Here is a 23,487-nt window from a genome sequence, read left to right as displayed (position 1 = left end):
ATGGTTTGGTACACTGTTATAACATTTATTATGTCTTTCCATTTTCTCATATTTATAGATGACACAAGCAAGAGCAAAGTTTGACTTCAAAGCACAGTCTCTGAAGTAAGTATGAAAAGAATCTTATGTGCAACGCCTAAGCTAACCCTTGGGGTAGTGTTAAGAAAAAGGAGAACATAGGCGCCAATTTTTTTGTGTGATCCCGACTGATAATATGCACTGTGTCTTAGTCAAAGTAAATGAAGAATTATGCGCTTAGTTAAAAAAAAAAAAAAAAAGTTTTTGTACATTGATGCATGTGTAAGGTTAGGAGGTCAAGAATAAAAAAAAGTTATAGCAATGCAATGAGGATCTGGTATATTGAGATTTCTCTTTAAATCCCCACAATCAAATATAATGGGAAGCAGGGCAGGTATTATCAGTAGCAGTAATACTGTATAATAAGTTATAGCACCAGCCTGTTGAGGTCAATAGGATGTAGTGTATTAGTTTCCAAGTACAAAAAATGTATGGTGGATATAACTTAAATCCTTAGAGTACCTGTCACCAAACTAAACCTTGGGTATGCTTACACATTGATGTTGTTCTTTGTGCCAGGATGACTTTGTCTGCTTAATTTGCTTCAGAAACTAAAATGTAACCTAAAGTCCATTATGTAATACTGGAATAATTTTCATCTTTATAGGGAGTTGCCACTTCAGAAGGGTGACATAGTTTATATTTACAAGCAGATAGATCAGAACTGGTTTGAAGGAGAGCATCACGGGAGGTCAGGAATCTTCCCTATTTCTTACATTGAGGTATGTCCATTACACTAATGCGATCATTCAGAAGCCGTTATTCTTTGTCAGTATCTAACACCCACACTGTTACTGTAGATACTGCCACAAACAGAGAAAGCACAGGCACCGAAGCCTGCACCAGTACAAGTTCTGGAATATGGAGAAGCTGTGGCCAAGTTCAACTTTAATGGAGATACTGCAGTAGAAATGTCATTTAAAAAGGTAGTGTGGGAAATTTCATTTCATAAGCCTAAAAAAATTGGCTGAATTAAATTATGGGTATAGGGATGTATGAAGAAAGATGAACAGAGACGATGGATAGATTGGTACAAGGTTCATTAGATACCCTAACCCATAATAACTTTATATTTTCTTTTACCTTTCTTTTTCAAGGGAGAAAGGATAACACTGATTCGTAGAGTAGATGAAAATTGGTATGAAGGAAAGATATCTGGCACCAACCGTCAAGGTATATTTCCGGTGACCTACGTAGATGTTCTCAAGAGGCCACGTGTAAAAAATGCACCAGATTATATGGATCTGCCATTTACATATTCCCCAAATAGAAGCACCAGTGCCTCCCCACAGGTATGTTTCTTTACTATGCTCCACTATCTAAAGTGTGAATATTACCATGTATGATACATTTTGTGTATTTACCAAAAGTATAAAGTTGTCAGTTTTCGGCAAGTAGGACGCCATTATAAGTAGGTGTTTATATGTGAGATCTGGGAATGGACAACAGGCAATAACGATAAGTCTGGGTCTATCTTTTCTAGGTCTAAAATAGGTCTGTGTACATGGTTTGTGTGAGAGAATAGCTAGTAATAATATAGAATGATGTATTTTAGTATAGATGCCAACCCAGTGATATGCAAGTTCAGGGATCCTTAACCTAGATAGTGCAGCCTGCTACAGAGCCTCTTCCCTGTTCTATGTGAGACTCCAAGGGTCATTTTGTCATTAATTTGGGACTTTTCACATTTTATTAGCCATTTCTTAGGATTGTATTACATGACCATATTAGGGATATGAACCCAGTGACGACTTGACTATTATGTACAAAATACAGTGCATAGAACAATGCAGTAAAGACCTGAGTCAGCTGTTCCACCTGGTGGATATATGTGGTGCTGCAGCTTCCAATAGTGGACACTGTCTTATAGGCTTATGGTGATTCTAAACTATTGAAACGTTTCCTAAACAAGCAATTGAAATGGATAATTTGTCATATTTTTGTGTTTGTCCTTTTCTTTTCCATCACATTCTTCCTCTTTTTATGTTTTCCTTTTTTTCCCCTTTTATTCTGTTAAGTCTCCTAGCTCTGCCAGGCCACGCACTACTACTCCACCTCATGTCTCTCGCAGAGCTTTTTCTCCAGAAGTACAGGCTATCACATCTGAATGGATTTCCCTTACAATGGGTGTTTCCCATAATAGCGGATATACCTCAACTCCCCCACTTCCTCCTTTACCCGAAGCCATGCTTTGTACCATAGACTACATAACTCCATCAGCAGCTGCCAGCCCTACGTTGTCTCTAACACCATCTGTCAGTCTCCATTATTGTAATCTTTCTGGTAGATCCACCCCAAACTCTGCACTGTCTTCAGTGCCAACATACCCATCCAGGCCACAATCTTCCACTAGAATTAGTTACGTTATTTCTCCACACAGTGATGAGAAGTTTGCTGGTTCATCGTCCAGTTACAGAGGCTCTCCAATGCAAATGAGCGTACCTCATGATATCTTGATTTCAGAGCTTACCGATGTCTTACGTAACCAGCACACCTCCAAGAGTGATCTTTGTTCTATAGAAAATGGTGAGCATGACAATTGGCAAGCCTCAAATGATACGATTAGGGACACCAAAAGAATACCAAGTGTAAACCAATGTGCAGGACTAGAGACTAAAACAAATGCCCATTCCTCTGACGAGAGACAGTTATGTAAGGAACGTCTTAACGTTGTCAGTAATGTCCAGGAGGATGTCAAAAGATCTCAGGGCAGTCCCATTAAGGTACATGGTGCATGTGTGTGCTCTCAGCTCATGTGCATAAGAGTGAAGTTTCAGGAGTCTAAGAATTACTCTTTACTGATAGATTGTCATGAACACATTATCACTCCTACTAACCCATGTTTCTCAGCTCCTATGCAGTGCAATTTTACTACCTTTAAAAACAAATGCGTGTGGGTCTTGCTAACTAATTGTAGTGTTTGTGTTGTGTTATAGCCCATTCACATTGTGGACTTTGTCAAACTGTATGTAAAACAATTCAAATTAATTCACTACCATTTTGAAGTAATAATTTAAAAGGAATTGAGTAAGGGACATATCATAGATTATTCAGTCTTTGAAAAGCCTTACCACATGATGCTATAAGTTTGGTTGACCCATGCACCTAGTGGATCAAAAGGACAGAGTGGTCTGGGGGGGAGGGCAGAGGGGCTGAGAAGTCTGTGAGGACTTAGGTCTAGAGGAAGAGGACAGAGAGTCTTGGGGAACTAATGAGCCTTTCACTTTAATCATTGTTGGTTTCACATCCCCATTTACAGGTGGCAATGTGCAGCCCACTAACAATGATTTTTAGTCCCAAATTAATGATGTGTTCAGCCAAAGAACAAGTGCTTTCTCATTCGTCAGCTGATCACTGGCCTTTTTACATTGGTCACTTATAAGGAACAGCATTTCCTACAAATGTTTATTAGGCCAATAATCAGCCATTGTAAAAGGCCCCTAAGGCAAAGGCTACATTCTCACCTGGAGTAGCTTATATAAAGTTATTCTATAGAATCAAAATTAAGACCTTGTAGCCTAAAACATTCTTAATACCCATCCCTCATCACAATCTTTGTATTCCCTGATATACTCCTGTTTCCCAAATTATGTATCTGCAAGTGGGAACGGGAGACCAAAAATGAACCTTCATTTTTTTAGTCCTATTTGACATAATCCAGCCTTTCAACTCTTTCACCATATGCTATAAAATCTCCAAATCTAATCCTATGTAGGAAAAAATATAATTTAACCTGGTTTGATAAAATAATAATTTTATTCTGAAAAGTCACTTTATGAATGAGGCATAACACTGCAATAGTAAATGGTCACCTCTTGTCTTTGCTTAATGGCAACAACTATATGACCCAAAATGACAACCAATAAGATGTTGGTTATTGGGATTTAGCCATGAAACGGTCATGTATGGACACCAGGTGCACCTTATTGTGCTTGTTTTTTTTTTAATAACCTATCGTAAAGATGATCTGCACTGAACAATCTGACAAGCTTTCTCTCCTTTGAAGACCACAGACACAATGCCACTCTCTTCATCTGTCTATCCTTCTGCACTGTCCTGTCCTGTCACAAATCAGCCACCTCCCAGGCTTAAAGGCAGGGTCAGTGTATCACAGGTAATATGCTGTTAAATTTGTGTAGCTTGCTGCTTGAACATGAAAAGCCACTTGCTCTCAAGCTGCATGCACTGCCTTTGACTGCCTCCTTCTCATACTGATCGGGCATGTTTGACCCTACAAGAGCACCTTGAGCAGAGAATCACTTGCAAATCTACATACTAATATCTTTTCTAAATAGTATATGAATAATATGGAATATTATGTTGTGGACAAGACATTACAAACAGTTGCAGAAAAAGTTTGTATCAGCTCACCCTTTGCAGGAAGCGCACGGACTGGCGTGGACTACACCCAGGTAATAGTAAGAAGGAAGATATCCAGCGCTTGACTCGGGAACAGGTCTTTATTTAATATCCACAAGAAGACATACAGGTACAAGGAGACATGTGACATGTTTCGGCTTGTCACCAAGCCTTAGTCACAAGGCAAAACGTGTCACATGTCTCCGTGTACCTGTATGTCTTCTTGTGGATATTAAATAAAGACCTGTTCCCCAGTCAAGCGCTGGATATCTTCCTTCCTACCATTACAAACAGTTGGTTACAAAGGGTACTCCCAAAGAGCACTCACAGGGTAGTCCAGAAAACTAGAAGGTAAATCATTGGTATTGTGGGCAGCATGCCAACAATCCAATGTGTTTTGAGTCTTCTGGCTGGTTGTAGGCAAAAGCTGCCTTTAGAAGCATCTGTGTTTATTTTGTTTGTGTCCCTGGAGATAGATGGCACCTGAGATATAACTCTGAGTAACTCTTTTGACATAGAGAGAATGTTATTGGTGTTTGGGCATTCAGGGCTGTGTGGAATGTAAAGGTCGCCTTACAAATTAAATTTGCCGAGTTCGACATGACCAGTCAATCATCTGATGAGTCTTAAGGTGTTCAAACTTTTTAGATAAATAGCAAGCAATAGAAGCAGTATAAGGTTGCACTCACCCGTCTAGATTAAAACTTTAGGCTTTATTGAAATCAATTAAAAGCAATTGCCCGAAGGGAACAGGAGTCGGTGGTCAGCAGAATGCTGAGAGACTGGCCGGAGGCCTCCGGCCAGTCTCTCAGCGTTCCGCTGATCACCGACTCCTATTTTCTCCGGGCAACTGCTTTTGATGGATTTCAATAAAGCCCAAAGTTTTAATCTAGACGGGTGAGTGCAACCTTTACTGTTTCTATTGCTTGCTATTTATCTATGATTGCCATGTCAATAGGTATATGCACCCCGATAATTAGCTCCTCTCTACGGATTATCTACATTACCATCCTCCTGCTGTGACCCCGTAAAATTACAATATAGCAATAGTACCTGCCCTACTTTCTCTCAGCCTATTATTTTTCAAACTTTTTAGATGTTAGGAGAAAGAAGTATCAGGTATGTTGGATTTCAATATGCCTGGCCCTTTGTTTCTACAGGATGTAAGCGGTGGCCAGAGAAGTCTGGCAGCAGTGATTTTTCTTATTTCCACATTGAAAAACATGCATGTATATGGAGAATTAAGAAGGAAGCTCTTACCTAAAATGAGCTGGAAGCTTAAAAAGGATATCCAATTCTGATAAATCTGTTTCTGTCAATACTGTATTCCCCATGGGATAACAATTCTGGAGCATCCCTTCCTATAGCTCTGTACTGTTGTACTGCTGTCACTTTTATTACCCCGGAATATTTATTAATAAATTGACAATTGAGATGTGTCCCTATAGAGTTGGCTGGACAGTCTCAGACTGTGCAGAGACAACCCCAGCTCGCAACACCCAGTTATCAATTTTCGATAAGTTGCTAGCTGGAATAACAGGAATGGCACAATGGAGAGCTCTAAGAAAAGATACTTTAAAATAATTTTATGAATAACACAAGACTTTTCTTTAAAAAAAAAAAAAAAAAAAAGGCAGTAGGGACATGTTCTCTTAAAGGATAAAACTTAGGTATTTCTTATATCATTAAAGGGGAACTCTGATACCTACCAACGTATCCCCTAGCCACAGGATAGGGGATAAGTGTCTGATCCTGGGACCTCCCTCAATGTCCTGGCTGATGCTCCGGCTCGCTCCGTGCACAAAGCCCGCTCTATACATTTTGTGTAGACTATAGAGAATACTTTTCACATGTTTTGCTTCACATAGATTAAAAATAATGATTTTTACTTGATCAACATGCTTCAAGTACAAAGGAGAACTATTTCTCTACTATCTACGTATATATAAAATATAATAGATAAAACTGAAAAAGGCGGCGCTCGGATCCCAAAAGCAATTGGAAGTAGAAGAGGTTTGTACTCACCCGGTGTATGTGGGAGGTCACAGGGCAGTGATCCCCCACTAACACCTAGAGTCCTCTTGTCACTTGTACACTGAAACAATCTCCGTCATATAGACATCCCTTAGGGAGGGTGCAGGGTGAGCCGGAATCACAGTGCCGTGGTCCGTGTATAAGAAAAGAACAAATAGAAAAACCAGCGCTCGGAGGCAGTACAAAACATGATATCAGTCAAACCATAATATAGTAGATAATCACTGAGATGAACTTACTTCACTAGGGGAGATGTGTAGGTACAGTTACCTTTCACATCATCCCCTTCCAGGAGAGTATGACAAAAAGGCCAGGAAGCCCGTGGATAGATAGGATAGGATTTATTGCGACGTGTTTTGGAGGGATTACAGGATCGCCTCCTTCCTCAGGCATATAACCTTATGCAGGTTATATACCTGAGGTAGGAGGCGATCCTGTAAGCCCTCCGAAACGTGCCGCAATAAATCCTATCCTATCTATCCACGGGCTTCCTGGCCTTTTTGTCATACTCTCCTGGAAGGGGATGATGTGAAAGGTAACTGTACCTACACATCTCCCCTAGTGAAGTAAGTTCATCTCAGTGATAATCTACTATATTATGGTTTGACTGATATCATGTTTTGTACTGCCTCCGAGCGCTGGTTTTTCTATTTGTTCTTATCTACGTATATATGTTTGTTCTAATAATCTCTGTAAAGATACATGTGCCCCAAACAAGTATTGAATATTTTACAGTAACATTTTTACCAATATATTTCATATAAAATTTAGTAATCTGGAGTTCTTTACGCCTTGGAAGCAGTCATGAGCAAATGGTGATTTCTGATTTGTAGAATTAGCAGAATTAGCAGAATTAAAGGGGTAGTCCAGTGGTGAAAAACGTATCCCCTATCCTAAGGATAGGGGATAAGTTTGAGATCGCGGGGGGTCCGACCGCTGGGGCCCCCTGCGATCCCTCTGTACAGGGCCCCGGCTCTCTGGCCAGATAGCGTGTGTCAACCCCCGCACGAAGCGGCGGCCGACACGCCCCCTCAATACATCTCAATGGCAGAGCCGGAGATTGCCGAAGGCAGAGCTTCGGCTCTGCCATAGAGTTGTATTGAGGGGGCGTGTCGGCCGCCGCTTCGTGCGGAGGTCGACACGCCCCTTTCCCGCTGGGCTATCCTTAAGATAGGGGATAAGTTGTTCACCACTGAGTCACCACTGGACTACTCCTTTAACACCCCCTATTTAGTCAGACCACATACTGTATCTCAAACAGGATTTCCAAAATGTGTAATTTTAAATTGGACCTAAAATACAAACATAATACACACAAATATATATACAGATAAATATAAATGAATGTGTGTGTGTGTGTGTGTGTGTGTGTGTATATATATATATATATATATATATATATATATATATATATATATATGTGTGTGTGTGTTCATAGACCTCCTTTAAAGCCATTGCAGGTAAAGTGAATAACACAGATTTATCTTGTGTCAATGTCATCTGTAAGGCCACGTTCCAAAATGCTGCTAAACTCCTACATCCCAAACTATGCCCCCATGCGTTCACCAATGGCGGCTTAATGTTGTCAGGATTATCTGGAACATCTAGTGGCTATTGATAAAAGCAATGCATGGAGTTTTGATTTTGGCTGCATGTGTTCATTACCTTCTGGGAACACAAGGGGTGGCAGTAAATAGTTTGTGATGTATTGATGACTGGGTAAGAGCATATCCAAACAGCAGACTTTATGTGGTGTTCTTAGTATGTAGTGGCTAGTACCTACCAAAACTAGTCCAATGAAGGATGTAACGTTCTGTACAGTGTTGTAGCTGCTGGAAATCTATCTTTATTATAAACTGTATTAGGATCTGGACTGTATTGATTTTTTTTTACCAGCACCATTGCACAAAATACTGTGGTCATATTCATATTCTAATATTGTAATATATGATGTTATTGCAAATGCAGTCCGTATCCCCAACAAGGATAAGTGATTTGTGAAATGATCCTATAACAGTAATAAATCTTCTCCATTGTCAGCTTCAGAGTGTTATGCTGAGGTTACCAGAAGATCCTTTAAAACTAGTATTTTTATGGGACCGGATATTATATATTTGCCATATTTGTTACAGGACATCATTCATTTCTTGAATAGCCCTTGCTTAGCAATGACCTATATGTTTTATGTATTAGAGATCCTCTTGTTGTACATGATGTTCTTGCATGCATAAATATAGTGGTTTCTATGTGAGAGTGTGTACCAGAACACAGCATGGCTTCTAGCAATCGCTGTGCAGTTACGTGATTTATTTATTATGTATTCACATCTCATCCCATTCTCATTGCATCTTTTGTCCCTTTACATCATCTCATTAGCCTTGCAGATCTGACGGTGAACAAACGGTTCCATTACCTAAAAGTCCCGTAAAGCTTACAGGCTCCCCGGTTAATACTCTGAACTCAAACTCTATTGTGGTAAGCCCAAAGAAAATTCTATTTCTATCACCATCTTTAGACCAATCGTGAAAACAATACTTTAACTTCTTACTACCTGTTTGCCCCTTTCAAGTTCTTGCTCAATATAGACATGTTTTCATTTTGTGGGTAAAATTGGAGCACAATAGATAGTTGAACTGATTTGTCAAATTCCCATTTATTTGGAATCCTTTTATAAAGTTAAATATTTATAATATTTAATGATAATCCATTTTCTGTTTAAGACTATGTAGTCTATCTAGACAAACTTTATAATTCAGCCAATGTTCTCCAACAGATTCTGCCCATTGATTTAGCTAAAATAATAAGTTATAGGGAACCGGTCAAGTTGGTACTTGCTTCACTATCTGAGAAAAGGTAAGGAGGAGCTGAGCAGATGGATGTATGGTTATGTATGAAAATAAGCAGTACAGCATATTGTATTAATTGTATTGCCAACTTACTGTGGGCTTATGAATCCAGTGGGTGGAGTGATGAGCACATTTCCCTGTATTAATGTGGGTGCAGAGATAGCTGTGTATCCAATAGGACTGCCTACTGGACTCAAAGGCCCACAGAAAAGATGGAAATCAATAAATTGCACCATATACTGAATCTTTTCCCAATACACCGTACATCAGTCTGCTCTGCACCTGAGGTTCCCTTTAACATAGTACTGCCATTAAAGGACAAGTCTCATGCCTGACAGTGCAGAAAAACTCATCCCCTATCCTGCTGATAGGGGATAAGTTTTAGATCGTGAGATAAGTTTTAGACCGCTCTTCCACAGATTGGTGCGTCACGACCCCAACCCGAAGGCTGCCACGGCCCCTCCATATATCTCTATGGGAGAGCCGTTCGGCTATCTTCGGCTCTCCCAAAGAGATATATGGAGGGGGCGTGGCGGCAGGTGGTTGTGACGCACCACTCTGTGGGAGAGCATGGGGCTCCCGAGGATCCTGCGGATAGGGGATACGTTTTTCTGTACTATCTAGCATGAGCCGTCTTCTTTAAAGGAGTAAGCCAGTCCAAAAAAACGTATCCCCTGTCCTAAGGATAGAGGATAAGTTTCAGATAGCGGGCACTCCGGCCCGATAGCATGTGTCGACCACCGCACGAAGTAGCGGCTGACACGCCCCCTCAATACAGCGCTATGGCAGAGCCGCTCCACTCCGGCTCTGCCATAGAGCTGTATTGAGGGGGCTTGTCAGCCACCACTTTGTGCGGTGGTCGACACGTCCCCTTCCCGCTGGCTGCCAGGGCCATGCATGGGAGATTGCGGAGGATCCCTGCAGTCGGACCCCCCGCTATCTGAAACTTATCCCGTATCCTTAGGATAGGGGATACGTTTTTCAGGACTGGACTACTCCTTTAAGCAGTCTACATAGTGACATTGCATTATCATACAGCCAACTTTATAATCATCATTTATGTTCATCCTGTGGTTTCACTCAGTCTTATAGAAATCATCCTGTACAGTATTTGTCACCAATAAGGAACAGGTTATGTACCCAGTGTTATTCCACTCTCATAAATATTCAATAGACAAGCATAACTTTCCATGTGGAGTCAACAGTGTCTTCTGTAATCTATTTTTTTCAGTACTGAGCACCAATAGTCTGGACTGTTAAAATTTAAGCAACTGGCCCTAATAACAAACTGTCCCTTTACTGGAGCCTATGGTGGTTGCCAAACTTATAAAATCACATTTTTATTTCTCAGCCAAGTGTCAAGGAAGTGAAGATGAGCTTCTCAAGTGCCACAGCCTGGCTCAAGTCCGTGTTTACCTCCCAGCCCTGTCTTGACTTATGATCAGGTCTATGTATATGTGAATCAAGGAGGGGCTGGAGGTGAAAGCAAGTGAGAAGGCATGCCAGGCTGTGGCACTTGAGCAGCTTGTCCCCCACCTTTGACACTTGGCTGAGAAATAAAAAGCTAATTTCAGAAATGTGGTAACCACATCAGCTCCGGGAAAGGTATTGTTTGGTTTTATATCCATTCACCTATTTAGTATACCGTTTTTGAAGTATAACATTTTTAACAGTGATATATATAAATGTTGAACAGTACTTTTATTGAAAACCCAACTGATACTGTATTCTTGAACAGTATTTCCATTTTGCTGCATCATTGTTCAGAAAAGGCAGATGCCCTATTTACATGAGATTATCCACTAGTCTAGAGGCGGTCATACATTTGAATTGAGTGTATTGTAGTTACTTTCATGTTGCTTGGGGGCTTTGTAGGGCTGTTTGGTTGAGTATAGACATTATACTGTCTACGCAGAAAAAGATTGATCTCTGTGTCAGAAACTGATTGTTCCATTACAGCTAAAGTATGTATGGTTCTGGTCCTGATCGTACACCTGTCCCTCCTGTACATTGGCGACTTTACTCACCAATTTATTTTTAATGTGTATTATTAGGATAAGATGACCTCCTATATTATTAATTATATATATATATATATATATATATATATATATATATATATATATATATATTATAAACATGAATGGTCTATTCACACGTACAGTATTCTGCTCAGATTTGATGTGCAGGATTTTCTGCTGCAGATTTCAATGTAAACTAAATGACTGAACACAGCTTGAAATCCCATGCATCAGATCTGCGCAAAATACCATACGTGTGGATAGACCTTAATGTATAAAAAGATAATTCATATGCATTTTTATTATCACAGTGAACTGATAATACAAGGTGCAGTGGATTGTTAGCATAGTACACATTATACTGAGCCCTTTCAGAGTACACATTGGCCATTATAAAAGCGACCACAGAGCAGGCATAGGCCACAATTGGTTTCAGCAGTATAAATTCTTTGATATATCTGTTCTATGTCTCTGTAATTCCCATTGACACTCCCACCTACATTTGTTTCCTGACACATATCAGTAAATAACATTGACTAGTGTCCATGCTGGTTCTGAAATAATGGCCATTCAGTGGCTCATATAAACCCTTCACCCTTCAGACTCTGGCACAGCAGTCTCAGTAAAGTTTCATTGAACATTAAAAGGTAAAATGATGGAAATCTGAGATCAGCACCAAATCTGTTCTGGCATAGTTGGGCCCTTATTTTCGTATCTATCTGCTTGTTTAATACTCAATAGACACAATAATAGACATATAGGTATATAAATCACTAAAGTAAAAACAGGCATATGGAAAAGTGATGACCAGGAACACAATATGAATCCCCTTAGACAGTGGCCTATTTTGGTACATGGTTTTTCATGAAGCCATGTTGGCTTTATAAATGGTTTTTTTCTTCCTTCAGCAGCTACTGAATTGGAATTTACCAATTGGAAATGTCATAGATTCAAAGTATTATGTACCTATCTATGTTTCTCTATAACTGAATAACCCATACTAAATGTGTCCCTTATAATTTGCTTGATGACCACAGCAACCTCATTATACACTGACCACAGGACCAGACCTCACAGAGTCTGAAAAGAGCTATGTGGTAAGAGATCCTGATGCGATGGGTATAGACCAGCCACTGGTGCATTTGATCCTGTATGTGTTAACACGTGTGTTTCTGTTTCTCAGTACAAATAATATACTCTTTCTTGCTACGCCTGCACTCTGACTCCTAACCGCAGTAATGCATGACCGAGCCAAGCTCACCGGCATTCTTTGCTAGATTCAGAGCATTTTCTAACAGTTGTATGCTAACTGCACCAGGCTCTCCTCTGTGCCTTTTGTATATCTGTACTAAATTCTCCCTTCTTCTATATCTTGCCTGTTTTTCCATGCTTACCCTTGGATTACTCCTGCACTCCACTTCATGGACTTAACGGGATCTACACTTCTCTTATATACTGGACTTGTCTGATGCACTCTGGAATGTCTCCATCTTTTCCTGTCTCTTTTCCCTTGTTGACTGTCAACAGGAAGCTGTCTGCAATGAGATAATAAGCATTGCAGAGAAATCAGTCCGTTACTGCAGTACTGTCTCTCACCCCTTTGACTATCGACACAAAGTGTCTTCCTATGACAATAAACAATGTTTAATCATTTCTCAGCAACCTCAGGCACAGACGAGAAGAGACAGCTTAGAGAGGAGCCAGACGCCGCAAGATGCGTAAGTTACATCTCATTGGCCTTCTGAAAATACAAATATATATATATAATCACCATGATTGCTAAGATCTTCTATCATACATCTACCAGTACCAGAATTTAGGGGCTGTAGTCTGACATGCCATAGCATATGACTTCTAGGGGCAGATGCAACAGCTTGCCAACTGCTTGCAGCCAATCCATTGTCAACGTATGGCAGGAGCTTTTAGCACTAACTAGTTGAAAATGTCATCCATACTATGCCCCCAGCTAAATAGACACCTAGGGTCTGTCGCAAACCAGATAGTTTTCAGCTCGACCCCTTGCCTCCTCTGTGTCTCGGGCAAGGGTACTCCAATTCCTCTTTAAAGATCCACAGCAATGGAGAAAGAAGTCCAGTGCAGGCTCGATGCAATTTTCTTTATTTATAAATCAACACACATGTACAATGCACAGGGTGACGCGTTTCAGCCGCAGTATGCAGCCTTAGTCATACAAAAGCAGAATGTGATTACATCTCTTTTATATCTTAAAAAAAAAAAAGGAAAAAGAGGGTTGTGTGTTCCCCGGTCATTTTAGTAACATGTTCATATATAAAGTTTTTTATGCTATTACATGTTGTTTTCTAGGGTTGGGGATGTGATGGGTTAAGGGAGGATCTGGAACAGGTGCATTTTTTCACCTGTGATTGATTTCCTCCCTTTTTCCATCTCCTCCCTCATTGTTTTTAGATATAAAAGATCTAATCACAATCTGCTTTTGTATGACTGCATACCATGGCCGAAACACGTCAACTTGTGCATTGTCCATGTGTGTTGATTTATAAATAAAGAAAATTGCATCTTGCCTGCGCTGGACTTCTTTCTCCATTAGGCTGGGTTCACATCACGTTTTTACCATTACGGGACCACATACGGCTGGGGGAGCTAAAACCTTGCGCTCCAGTATCCCTGCCGTATGTAATTCATTACAATTAGCCGACCAGAGTGAAACGCTGACTCCGGTCGGCTCATTTTTGCCCCGTATGCGGTTTTCAACCGGACCTCAAACCATGGTCGACTACGGTTTTAGGTGCGGTGGGAAAACCGCATACGGGGAAAAAATTAGCCGGCCAGAGTCAGCGTTTCACTCTGGTCGGCTCATTGAAATGAATTACATATGGGCGGCATACGGCAGGGATATGGGATCGCAAGGTTTTAGCTCCCCCCAGCCGTGTGCGGTCCCGTATTGGTAAAAACGTGATGTGAACCCAGCCTTACCTAGGGTCAGTGTATGCAAAACTAATGGAGTTCCTTTGGTCATAAACTGCATCAGCAAGGTGGTCATCTCTGGAGGACCACTGTCATCCATATATTTGTAGAAATTCGGGTTGGCACTCGTGTATACGTGGTGCTCGTAGACCAGAGCAAGTCCATAAAAGTAAGGAAATCTCGGCACCCATAATTTCATAGGTGTTTTATTCACACATCAAAAGTAGTCAAGATGCAACACGCGTGTCGCATCTTGACTACTTTTGATGTGTGAATAAAACACCAAGGATTATTCAAAGAAAGTCGATAGATTTCTATCCATATAATTGTAATTGTTATTTCAGTTGAGTTTTTAAAATATGTCATTCTGTGTTTGCACACGAGGAGTAACATTATTCTTGACCATAGTATAAGTATATAGTATAACTATTAACCATGGTATTCCCTGAGCTCATCTTCAGAGTGGGCGAAGTCTTGCTCCTATGATGTCTCTCATAAACAGACTGAGGGCAAATGGAGACATATAGGCCATTCATACTTCAATGGAAAAGGGATATTCAAATGATCCCTAACATACCGGGTTTCTCTGAAAATAAGACCGGGTCTTATATAAATTTTAGTCACAAAAAACACACTAGGGCTTATTTTCAGGGTAGGGCTTATTTATTTACGGTATGTACATTGAACAACATACATTGCCCCCCAACGTCATTCCCCCCCCCCACGTTTATCAGCCCAGCGCTGCACCCCAATACGCTGCACTAATCGCACCGTATGTCACCCGCGAGTGCTGCTTCTCTCCCCCCCCCAGCCAAATCATTATCAGCCGCTGCGCTGTACTTTGTATTCCTGTGCCCGGGCTGCAAATATTAAAAAACAAACTTTAACTTACCTTCGTCCTCCGTTCCCCCGGTGCTAAGGAACCGGCCTCATGGTCCCTCCGCTGTTTTTGCTGCTTCCTGGGGATGGGAACATCACAGAGCCTTCAGCCTATCACCGTCTGCAGCGATGTCCCACCTCTGCCGATGATAGGCTGAGCCCACTGTCATGTAAGAAGCCGACCGGCTTCTTACATGACAATGCGCTCAGCCTGTCATTGGCAGAGGCAGGACATTGCTGTGGCCGGTGATAGGCTGAAGGCTCTGAGACGTCCCAACACCAGGAAGCAGCAAGAACAGCGGAGGACAGTGACGCCGGTTCCTTAGCACCGGGGGAACGGAGGACGAAGGTAAGTTAAAGTTTGTTTTTTAATATTTGCAGCCCGGGCATTGTCTAGGTCTTATTTTGGGGGTAGGGTGTATATTCGGGGAAACACGGTAACACACACAGAAAGACAGTAAAGCAGAAGGTCCATCTCACACAGCAGCATGAAGGCTACGCTTTAGTTCTATAGTGATGAACCGCAGCTAAAGAGTAGGGTGCGTTTAGATGTTTTATGAGCATTAATATTTTGGTTTTGTTATGACATGTATAAACTTTATTTGCTGCTGATAACTTAGGTTAGACTCTTGCCACACACCTTAATATAGAAGAAAATTCTCTGGTAGCATTCCAGTGCAGTTTCTTCATCGTGTAAATCGGATATGCAATATTTCCGCAACAGAAAAAAAGACATGATGTCATCCTGCATGGATTGACCTTTGGCCGCTTTGTGGGATAGGAAATACCACTGGGAACCAGTCCCTAGGGCCTGCCTTTTCTTAGCCTCCAGCACTGCCTCATTCTTTCCATTACCTACATGAGCACAGAAGGAATGTGTCTCAGTGAGTTGAAGAGATTAAAGGAGAGGCAGCCTGGAAATGCAAGATATTCGCACAGCTGCCTGGGGGCAATAGAGATTAGGAGCTTGTCAAATCATTATTCTTTATGGACACTATGTCACTACTGAAACATGAGATGCCTTAGCTATTTGTGGTAGCCCTGCATTGTGCTTCATGCGGCCTTCCTATCTGAAACCTAAAATGTTCAGCTCTGCTCATTTACCGACACTTGCATTACATCAGTCTCGACAGGCATCACCCTTTCCATTACCTGATATGCCCATTGGATCAATTTTTATATTTTTAGCTACTTCTACCTCGGTGTCATTGATCCTAAAACAGAATATGAATGTCATGTATGATTGCTCATCACTAGTCCACCAATTGCCCCCCTTACCATTAACAGTAAAATAGTAAGCTTGAGCTTATCCTGGTAACATTAAAGGGGTACTCCGGTGGAAAACAATTTCTTTAACATCAACTGGTGCCAGAAAGTTAACAGATTTGTAAATTACTTCTATTTAAAAATCTTAATCCTTCCGGTACTTATCAGTTGCTGTATGCTACAAAGGAAGTTCTTTTCTTTTTAATTTCTTTTCTGTCTGACTACAGTGCTCTCTGCTGACACCTCTGTCTATGACAGGAACTGTCCAGAGCAGGAGCAAATTCCCATAGCAAACCTCTCCTGCTCTAGACAGTTCCTGACATGGACAGAGATGTCACCAGATAGCACTGTGGTCCGACAGAAAAGAAATTCAAAAAGAAAAGAACTTCCTTTGTAGCATACAGCAACTGATAAGTACCGGAAGGATTAAGATTTTTAAATAGAAGAAATTTACAAATCTGTAACTGTCTAGAGCAGGAGAGGTTTGCTATGGGAATTTGCTCCTGCTCTGGACAGTTCCTGACATAGACAGAGGTGTCAGCAGAGAGCACTGTGGTCAGACAGAAAAGAAATTAAAAAAGTAAAGAACTTCCTCTGTAGTATACAGCAGCTGATAAGTACTGGAAGGATTAAGATTTTTAAATAGAATTTACAAATGTGTTTAACTTTCTGGCACCAGTTGATAAAAAAAAAATTACCTTGTGTTACCATACATTGCAATTCTAGAGAAACTTTGCTATACTTCTGAAAATGTTAAGCTATTTTCAGTGTTTTGATAAATTCCTTTCTCTTTGCCTACACAGAAAATGTAAGGTCCTGATCTGTATGTTATTTATCTTTGTTTTATGTGGCAGTTTGCACCTTTAGTACATCTTTGTCTTTGCCTCACATCCTAGGTTTGCCTATCAGGCTTTGTACAGTTACATACCACAAAATGAGGATGAGTTGGAGCTCAGAGAAGGAGACGTTGTTGATGTTATGGAGAAGTGTGATGATGGATGGTTTGTAGGTAAGGTTCATCACTTCAAATAACATTAGATTATTGGTATCATCACCTGCTTTCAACATCGGACTGGGGAGTAACATGCAAACTCTCATCCTGAAAAATCAAGAACAACATATTTCATATGCAATATATTTATTAATTAAAGTACAACACTGTAATTGTGTAGCGACTGGTGTGGGCTAGTATTATTTACATACACAAAATTAGATAGTATACATTGGATCGAGCATGAGTGAGGCGTGACTGATGTGTCCCTATCTATTAGCCCTGCCTGGCGATACTGTAGGTCCCCTGTCCTAATGACCTGGGCCTACACTGGAACCTCCTAGTGGCTCTAGGCTACAGGGGGATAATGAAACAATATTGCTGTGTCGCCAAAAAGCAGTTGAGCAAGGCTATTAGCCCATAAGATCCAATATACAGTAATTTATCTTAGATAAACTCTCATCCTGGACAGGCTTTTAGACCATAGAATCCCAGTGCGTCAAAAACCTTATCTAGGGTGAGAGTTTGCATGAGGACTACATAGTGACCAGGGAGGATTAAAGGTGGAGGGGATCTGTTGAGGCTGTCATTAGAGTTGCACTTACAGTTTAGAGCAACAATAGAAGGTTAGTGTCCACACATACATTTGGTTTGACATCTACTCAACTTTTACAGTGCTGCACTAGGGAGATCCCCATTTTATGCTTTTTTCTTGTGTTCTAGGGCTCACATGAAGAATTGACTTTGGGGGTCCACCCTAAAGTTACTTAATTTTTTTTTACCCTTTTTAGATCTTTAGGGTGAAGCAAATTCACAATAGATTTAAAGTGGTTTGTGCAAAATCGTTGTGCTTTTGAGTTTAGTTTTTTGTGCAAATTGCAGCAAAGGATTCTCTGTGCTATGCAGGGGCCCACTGGGGGATCCACTTTGTAGGCCTTCCGATCCTGCCTGCTTTAGACAGTAACTTCTGATTTTCTGCAGGGGAAGATGCCCAGTATTACACCCTGTTGACTTCATTTACACATAGTGATCCAATGTATCCACAATGTCCCCATCCCATCGGGGGTTGTAGCTTTTGAAATGTCTGCATGATCAGAACACAGCTACTTTCCAAAGTAAAGCATCTGAACAAAACACAAAACACATGACAATTTATATAACTTAGGGCAATATTAAACCGGGTGTTTATCGGCCAAACAGGCCTCATAGGGCCTCTGTAATAGGGTCAGCGATCAGCTGATGAACAAGCTTTACCGACAGAGATGTGTAAATGCTCTGTAAATGAAAACTGATCTATAAGATCAGTGCTTGTTTCCTGTGCGGGGCCGGGGTGTCTTATAGGCCCTTACACCAGCTGGTCCTCAGTGTTCACCCTCCAGCTCAACAGAATAGATGCATGTTCTTTTTAGCTGCATTATATACTCTTTTACTGGTAGCCTTTTAAGGGGTTGTTGGTTGTCTACTGGTTTCTGGAAGTCTTCTGAACTAAACTCCAATAAGATCATTAAGGCATATATTTTTCTGGACTTCCTGTCAGCAACCACATTGGAAAACGTTATGGCCAGCCTCTCTCCTACTTGAAATAACTGATAAAGGTGAAAAATAAATAGCATTTACCTTCTTGGCAAATTGATAACAAAGACTAGGTTTGGTGTTCCTGTGTTAAAATTGTGGCAGAATATAGACCTGTTGTATTTATTTTACGTTCACTCTTCTGCAGGTACATCAAGAAGAACAAAGCTGTTTGGCACGTTTCCTGGCAACTATGTCAAATTGGTGTTTTACTAAAAATACATTATTCTGAAGCTACTTGGTATTGCGCCATTGCTGAATGTATTAGCTATGTGGTTTTACACAAAGAGGTTTACATATGGCAGTACTGTCTGAAAAGTACTGCTCGTAATTTCTAACAAAAGGCAATGAAGAGTCCGTCAGCCATTGATAGGAAAATTGTCTATGGTTCTTTTACTACAATAGAGAATCTATCACTTGAAATACTGAAAGTGTACCTGTCTCCTACATGTAGCGCTGGCAGCCATTTTGTAAAGAGAAATGATGTTTTATTTCTAGTTCCAGTAAATCAATATATAGGTCAGGCTCAGTCTACAAAATGGCTGCATTGGATACACAAGGTGACTAATTTTTTTTTTATATGCAAGTGTAACCACTTCTAATAAAATATTTTGTGTAATATATTCTTTTTATGATCACACTTGTATATTATGAGATCTGCTATATCACTGAGGGTGCATTTGCACTATGCTTGCAGTTTACGTCTGGTGTACGTGCTGGGAAAGCTCCCGGCATATATATCAATAGTATCGATAGACCCCATTCACTCGATGGAGGCCAAATGAGTGTCCTTTGGCTTCCACCAATCTCCTTTATATTGCTATACTGTTTTTATTTACCGTACAGAGTAGTCGACTAAGACACACATCTCACTGCTGCAGGATGGGTAGTTCAGCCCGAGCTGTTTTATCATTGGACTTCTATTATGAATACAGAAATTGTTGTAAGAGAATGGTCAGTATTCCCTCTTCTGTCAGACTGCAATGGACATTTTAGTTCTATTCAGCTTTTGCAATGATTATTATGGCCTACAAACAAAATGGCTAAAATCAGTGAAACTGAAAATCATATAGAAACTCCATTTACAGCAAATAAAGCGATCAGCTCTACAATGTAAGTTGCTAAATGCATTTTTACCATTATGTAGATGGGTATATGCAATGAGGAAAGTAAAATCTGGAATACCACAATAACACTTTACCTAACGGGTCCCTGTACTTTTAGTCTAGTTGCTAAATGTAAATTATTTTAGTTCTTGAATGTTAATTATTCTAGAATGTAATTAGTCTTGAATATTGTTTACAACTCCAAAAGTATTTCTAGTTTAATCCTAGTAGATAGACAATGGAAACAAAATAAATTTACCTCCCTTGCTCCCGCTGCCATTCTCTCGAAGGCATACCTGTTGCACAGTGCTTGCTGTGCTTGGGATCGGCACGTGCACTGCCTGCTCAGCCAGTCAGCGGCCAAGTTGGTAATGCAGGCGTCAACCCCAAACACAGAAAGCACATTGGATTGGTTCCGGAAGGAGCGAGGAGGATAAGCTTAAGGTTTTTTGTTTTTTTTTAAGTTTACCAACAATGTTTCTAACAACCTTGATAGAAGCAAAAGATAGAAGCATGTAAGTAACAGACGGACCATATTAACCTTCAAGCACCTGTATACATAAGATGGGTTCAGGCTATGAACCCAACAGGCCTGCTGAATATATGGTTGGTCATGTTGGATTTTCTCGACCATTAGTCTGCAATAGTATGTGTGATTGTTACTAGACCCTGTCTGATCTATTTTATTTAAACCTTTGCATCTATAGTCACTTTGTGCATTTGGGCAGTGAAGTCTCACATATTTTAAGGAAGATCTGAAAAACATCACCTAAAGAATCCCTGTGTCATGCACCGCCCCTCAAATTTAGATCCAATTTAGATTACAGGGCTCTTTAAAGGCATATGAGTAGTATGAGAAAGAGAATATGTGTAGAATGACAGGCATTTGGTGTATAGATCTTCCGCTGCTGATATTCTAGTCACTTAACATGCACTCATCTGTCTCTCTTCTAGGTAGTCATCTTTGTCTAGCTAGGTGGAAAGCAAGTATATTACATCTGAACACATACATACATGCAGGACATGATCTAGGGGTGTACACCACATCTGCATTCAATGAACCCAAACCAGAAACTCAATATTTTGCCATCACTTTTTCTAAATTGGTAATTTACCACTAACATCTAAATATTATGGAACAAAATTGCCCATCCAGTGCAGCTACCTATGGCTGTCTCCTTTTCCATTGTATAGATGGACAGTTTGTAGCTTTAAGTATATTGAGAAGAATGTAGCCTATTAAACAATTGAGGTATGAGGCATCAAAGTATGTTATATGTTTTGACCTAACACTGGTTGCCTCTATGACCGGTAGATACCAGGTACACTTTCAGTATGACTGTTCTTTGTACTAGGTTGATCTTTAGAATGTGAACCTTATCATATCTTGATATTTTTTCAGTGACTTTTGGTCATGCCCTATTTAGGGGGAAAATTCCCCTTTCCTTGGTAAATCCTTAAATATATAACACAAAGACTTTGAATGAATCTGAGACTGTAAATGTGTATTAGAAGGTATTTCTCCTAGGATAAGAGGATCGTATCCTGAAGCGTTTGGGTAAATGAACGGTCTTTAAGTTATATGTTCACAATCCTTTTCAGTTTACAATTATAAACCATCTACAGAAAAATGTCATACATCGTAACACTTCTCATCTTCTGGATTTGAATTCAGCCTAAACTATGCTCCAGAGCTGTATTTACAATTCTGCAATTTCAGAGCTAAACTCTTGCCCCATTCTCGGCTGGCTCAATATCATCATTGAAGTTGTTTCAGTACTTTACAATATAATAAGTGTTGTCTTTACAGCCGGCTCAATACAGTAATCCCATGTAGAAAAAGTCATCCTAATCAAAACTCAATAAGATGTTATGGCGGGGGCTTTTAGCAATGTTATCGGCTGTTTCCAATACAACCGGCAGAACTGTGAGTGCGGCTGTGGGCTATAATATGGGCTGTAACTCAGGATTAGTGGGCGTTAAGTAATACAATGTGGGATATCCATTGGAGCCTTTTTCTCTGCTTCCTACATATTGTACTATGCAGTGTGTAATAGAGCAGAGTATCTAAAATATATATCACATGACCAGTTTTGTTTTAGAAAGTTAGGAAAAGCCAATTCGCTCTGCCAAGTTGGCTTTTATGGCCCTATAACCTACTGTACACACATTTAAAATGTTTATCGAAAAACGTGAAACTATACTGTAAGTTTGCACCTTGCAGTTAAAACCAGATTTAGAATGTTCTTTTGTCATAATAAGGTATATTTAATACTGCAAGATGACTATTTTTTGCTGGCGCTTTTCTACCGATTTATTAACAAAGCTACGTTGGCATGACTAGCAATATGTTTTGATAAATATACATAACTATATATATATAAATATATATAATCTGTGTTCCTAGTACTAAAGATTATTTTTTTTGCCATGTTACGTACACATTGAAATGGTTTCTAAGAGGTTAGTGACTGTAAATATGTATATTTGACTTTGTAAAGAACATGTACGTTATCTTGTATAGAAACAAAAAAAATTAATTTAAGTAAATTGACTGAAGAGGAAAAATTCAGCAGCTGGGACGAATGGAGATGCTAGTTTTTTAAAGTTTAATTTAAATGAAGGAGATTTGTTATAACTTCACTGAATGAGCCTGATGCATGACAGCTAGGGCAGACAAAAAGGGAAGCGGTTGTCTATAGGAACCAATCAGATCACTGCTGTCCTTTTCCAACAAATGAGATCTGCGATTTGATTGGTTGGTACCAGCCACATCTTGCTCTGCACTAGATTTTATGCATGGGGCCCAGTTTGTTTAGCACAAAATATCTATAACATGATTAAAACAAGACACTGACCACCTTTTAAGAAAAAAACTATTCATTGTTTTATTAATATTTTAATCCTGCAAATGCATTTAAGCCACAGTATTTAGAACTATGTTAAGAATTGGGAACCACACAGTAACAATGTGTAAGGTATTAACTATTGGACTCTATAGACGAGAACACGTAATACATCATTATAGAATGACCACTTTGCTCCTCACTTTAACATAAAGTTATGTTGTGTTGTTTTCATATTGCAGTGCATTATATTTTGAATCATAATAAAAGAAAGCATTCAGTAAGTCTCTGTCTTTTTATGTACTTTCAAATGGTTAACCAAACTTTTAATGGTAGCTGAGCTGCAGCGACCCAGAGCCAGCTCTACACAATAAACGGCACATGGCTTCCAACCCCATTTAACTGTGTAGTTCAGGGCACCAAACAGCTGATCAATGTGGATGCCAGGTGTCTGCACCCCCCTGGTCAGTAACTGATTGCCTATTCTGTGGATAGACCATCAATCATACAGTATAAACCTTTAAAGGGGTATTCCGGCCTTAT

General features: G+C 40.0%; 1 protein-coding gene and 1 long non-coding RNA gene across 9 annotated transcripts in view; one reads left to right on the top strand and one right to left on the bottom strand.

The window, feature by feature from the left end:
- The window catches only part of LOC130282280 (uncharacterized), a 33,066-nt gene extending 20,194 nt beyond the window's left edge, over nucleotides 1–12,872 (bottom strand). The window contains exon 1 of the long non-coding RNA XR_008846312.1: nucleotides 12,733–12,872. This is a non-coding gene — a long non-coding RNA (uncharacterized LOC130282280). The remainder of the gene's footprint in view (nucleotides 1–12,732) is intronic.
- Nucleotides 1–23,228, top strand: part of LOC130282279 (sorbin and SH3 domain-containing protein 1-like) — a 404,864-nt gene extending 381,636 nt beyond the window's left edge. For all 8 annotated transcript variants that reach the window (XM_056530335.1, XM_056530339.1, XM_056530338.1 and 5 more), the window contains 8 exons: nucleotides 59–105; nucleotides 686–800; nucleotides 879–1,004; nucleotides 1,176–1,370; nucleotides 4,085–4,192; nucleotides 12,866–13,056; nucleotides 17,326–17,438; nucleotides 19,141–23,228. In XM_056530335.1, coding sequence (XP_056386310.1) covers nucleotides 59–105; nucleotides 686–800; nucleotides 879–1,004; nucleotides 1,176–1,370; nucleotides 4,085–4,192; nucleotides 12,866–13,056; nucleotides 17,326–17,438; nucleotides 19,141–19,208 — 963 coding nt within the window. In that variant the 3' untranslated portion in view covers nucleotides 19,209–23,228. The remainder of the gene's footprint in view (nucleotides 1–58; nucleotides 106–685; nucleotides 801–878; nucleotides 1,005–1,175; nucleotides 1,371–4,084; nucleotides 4,193–12,865; nucleotides 13,057–17,325; nucleotides 17,439–19,140) is intronic.
- Nucleotides 23,229–23,487: the final 259 nt, after the last annotated feature.

Source organism: Hyla sarda, chromosome 7, assembly GCF_029499605.1.
Source record: "Hyla sarda isolate aHylSar1 chromosome 7, aHylSar1.hap1, whole genome shotgun sequence".
NCBI classification, from domain to species: domain Eukaryota; kingdom Metazoa; phylum Chordata; class Amphibia; order Anura; family Hylidae; genus Hyla; species Hyla sarda.
Note: the sequence above shows the minus strand (reverse complement) of the source record. Positions and strands in the feature narration are given on the sequence as shown.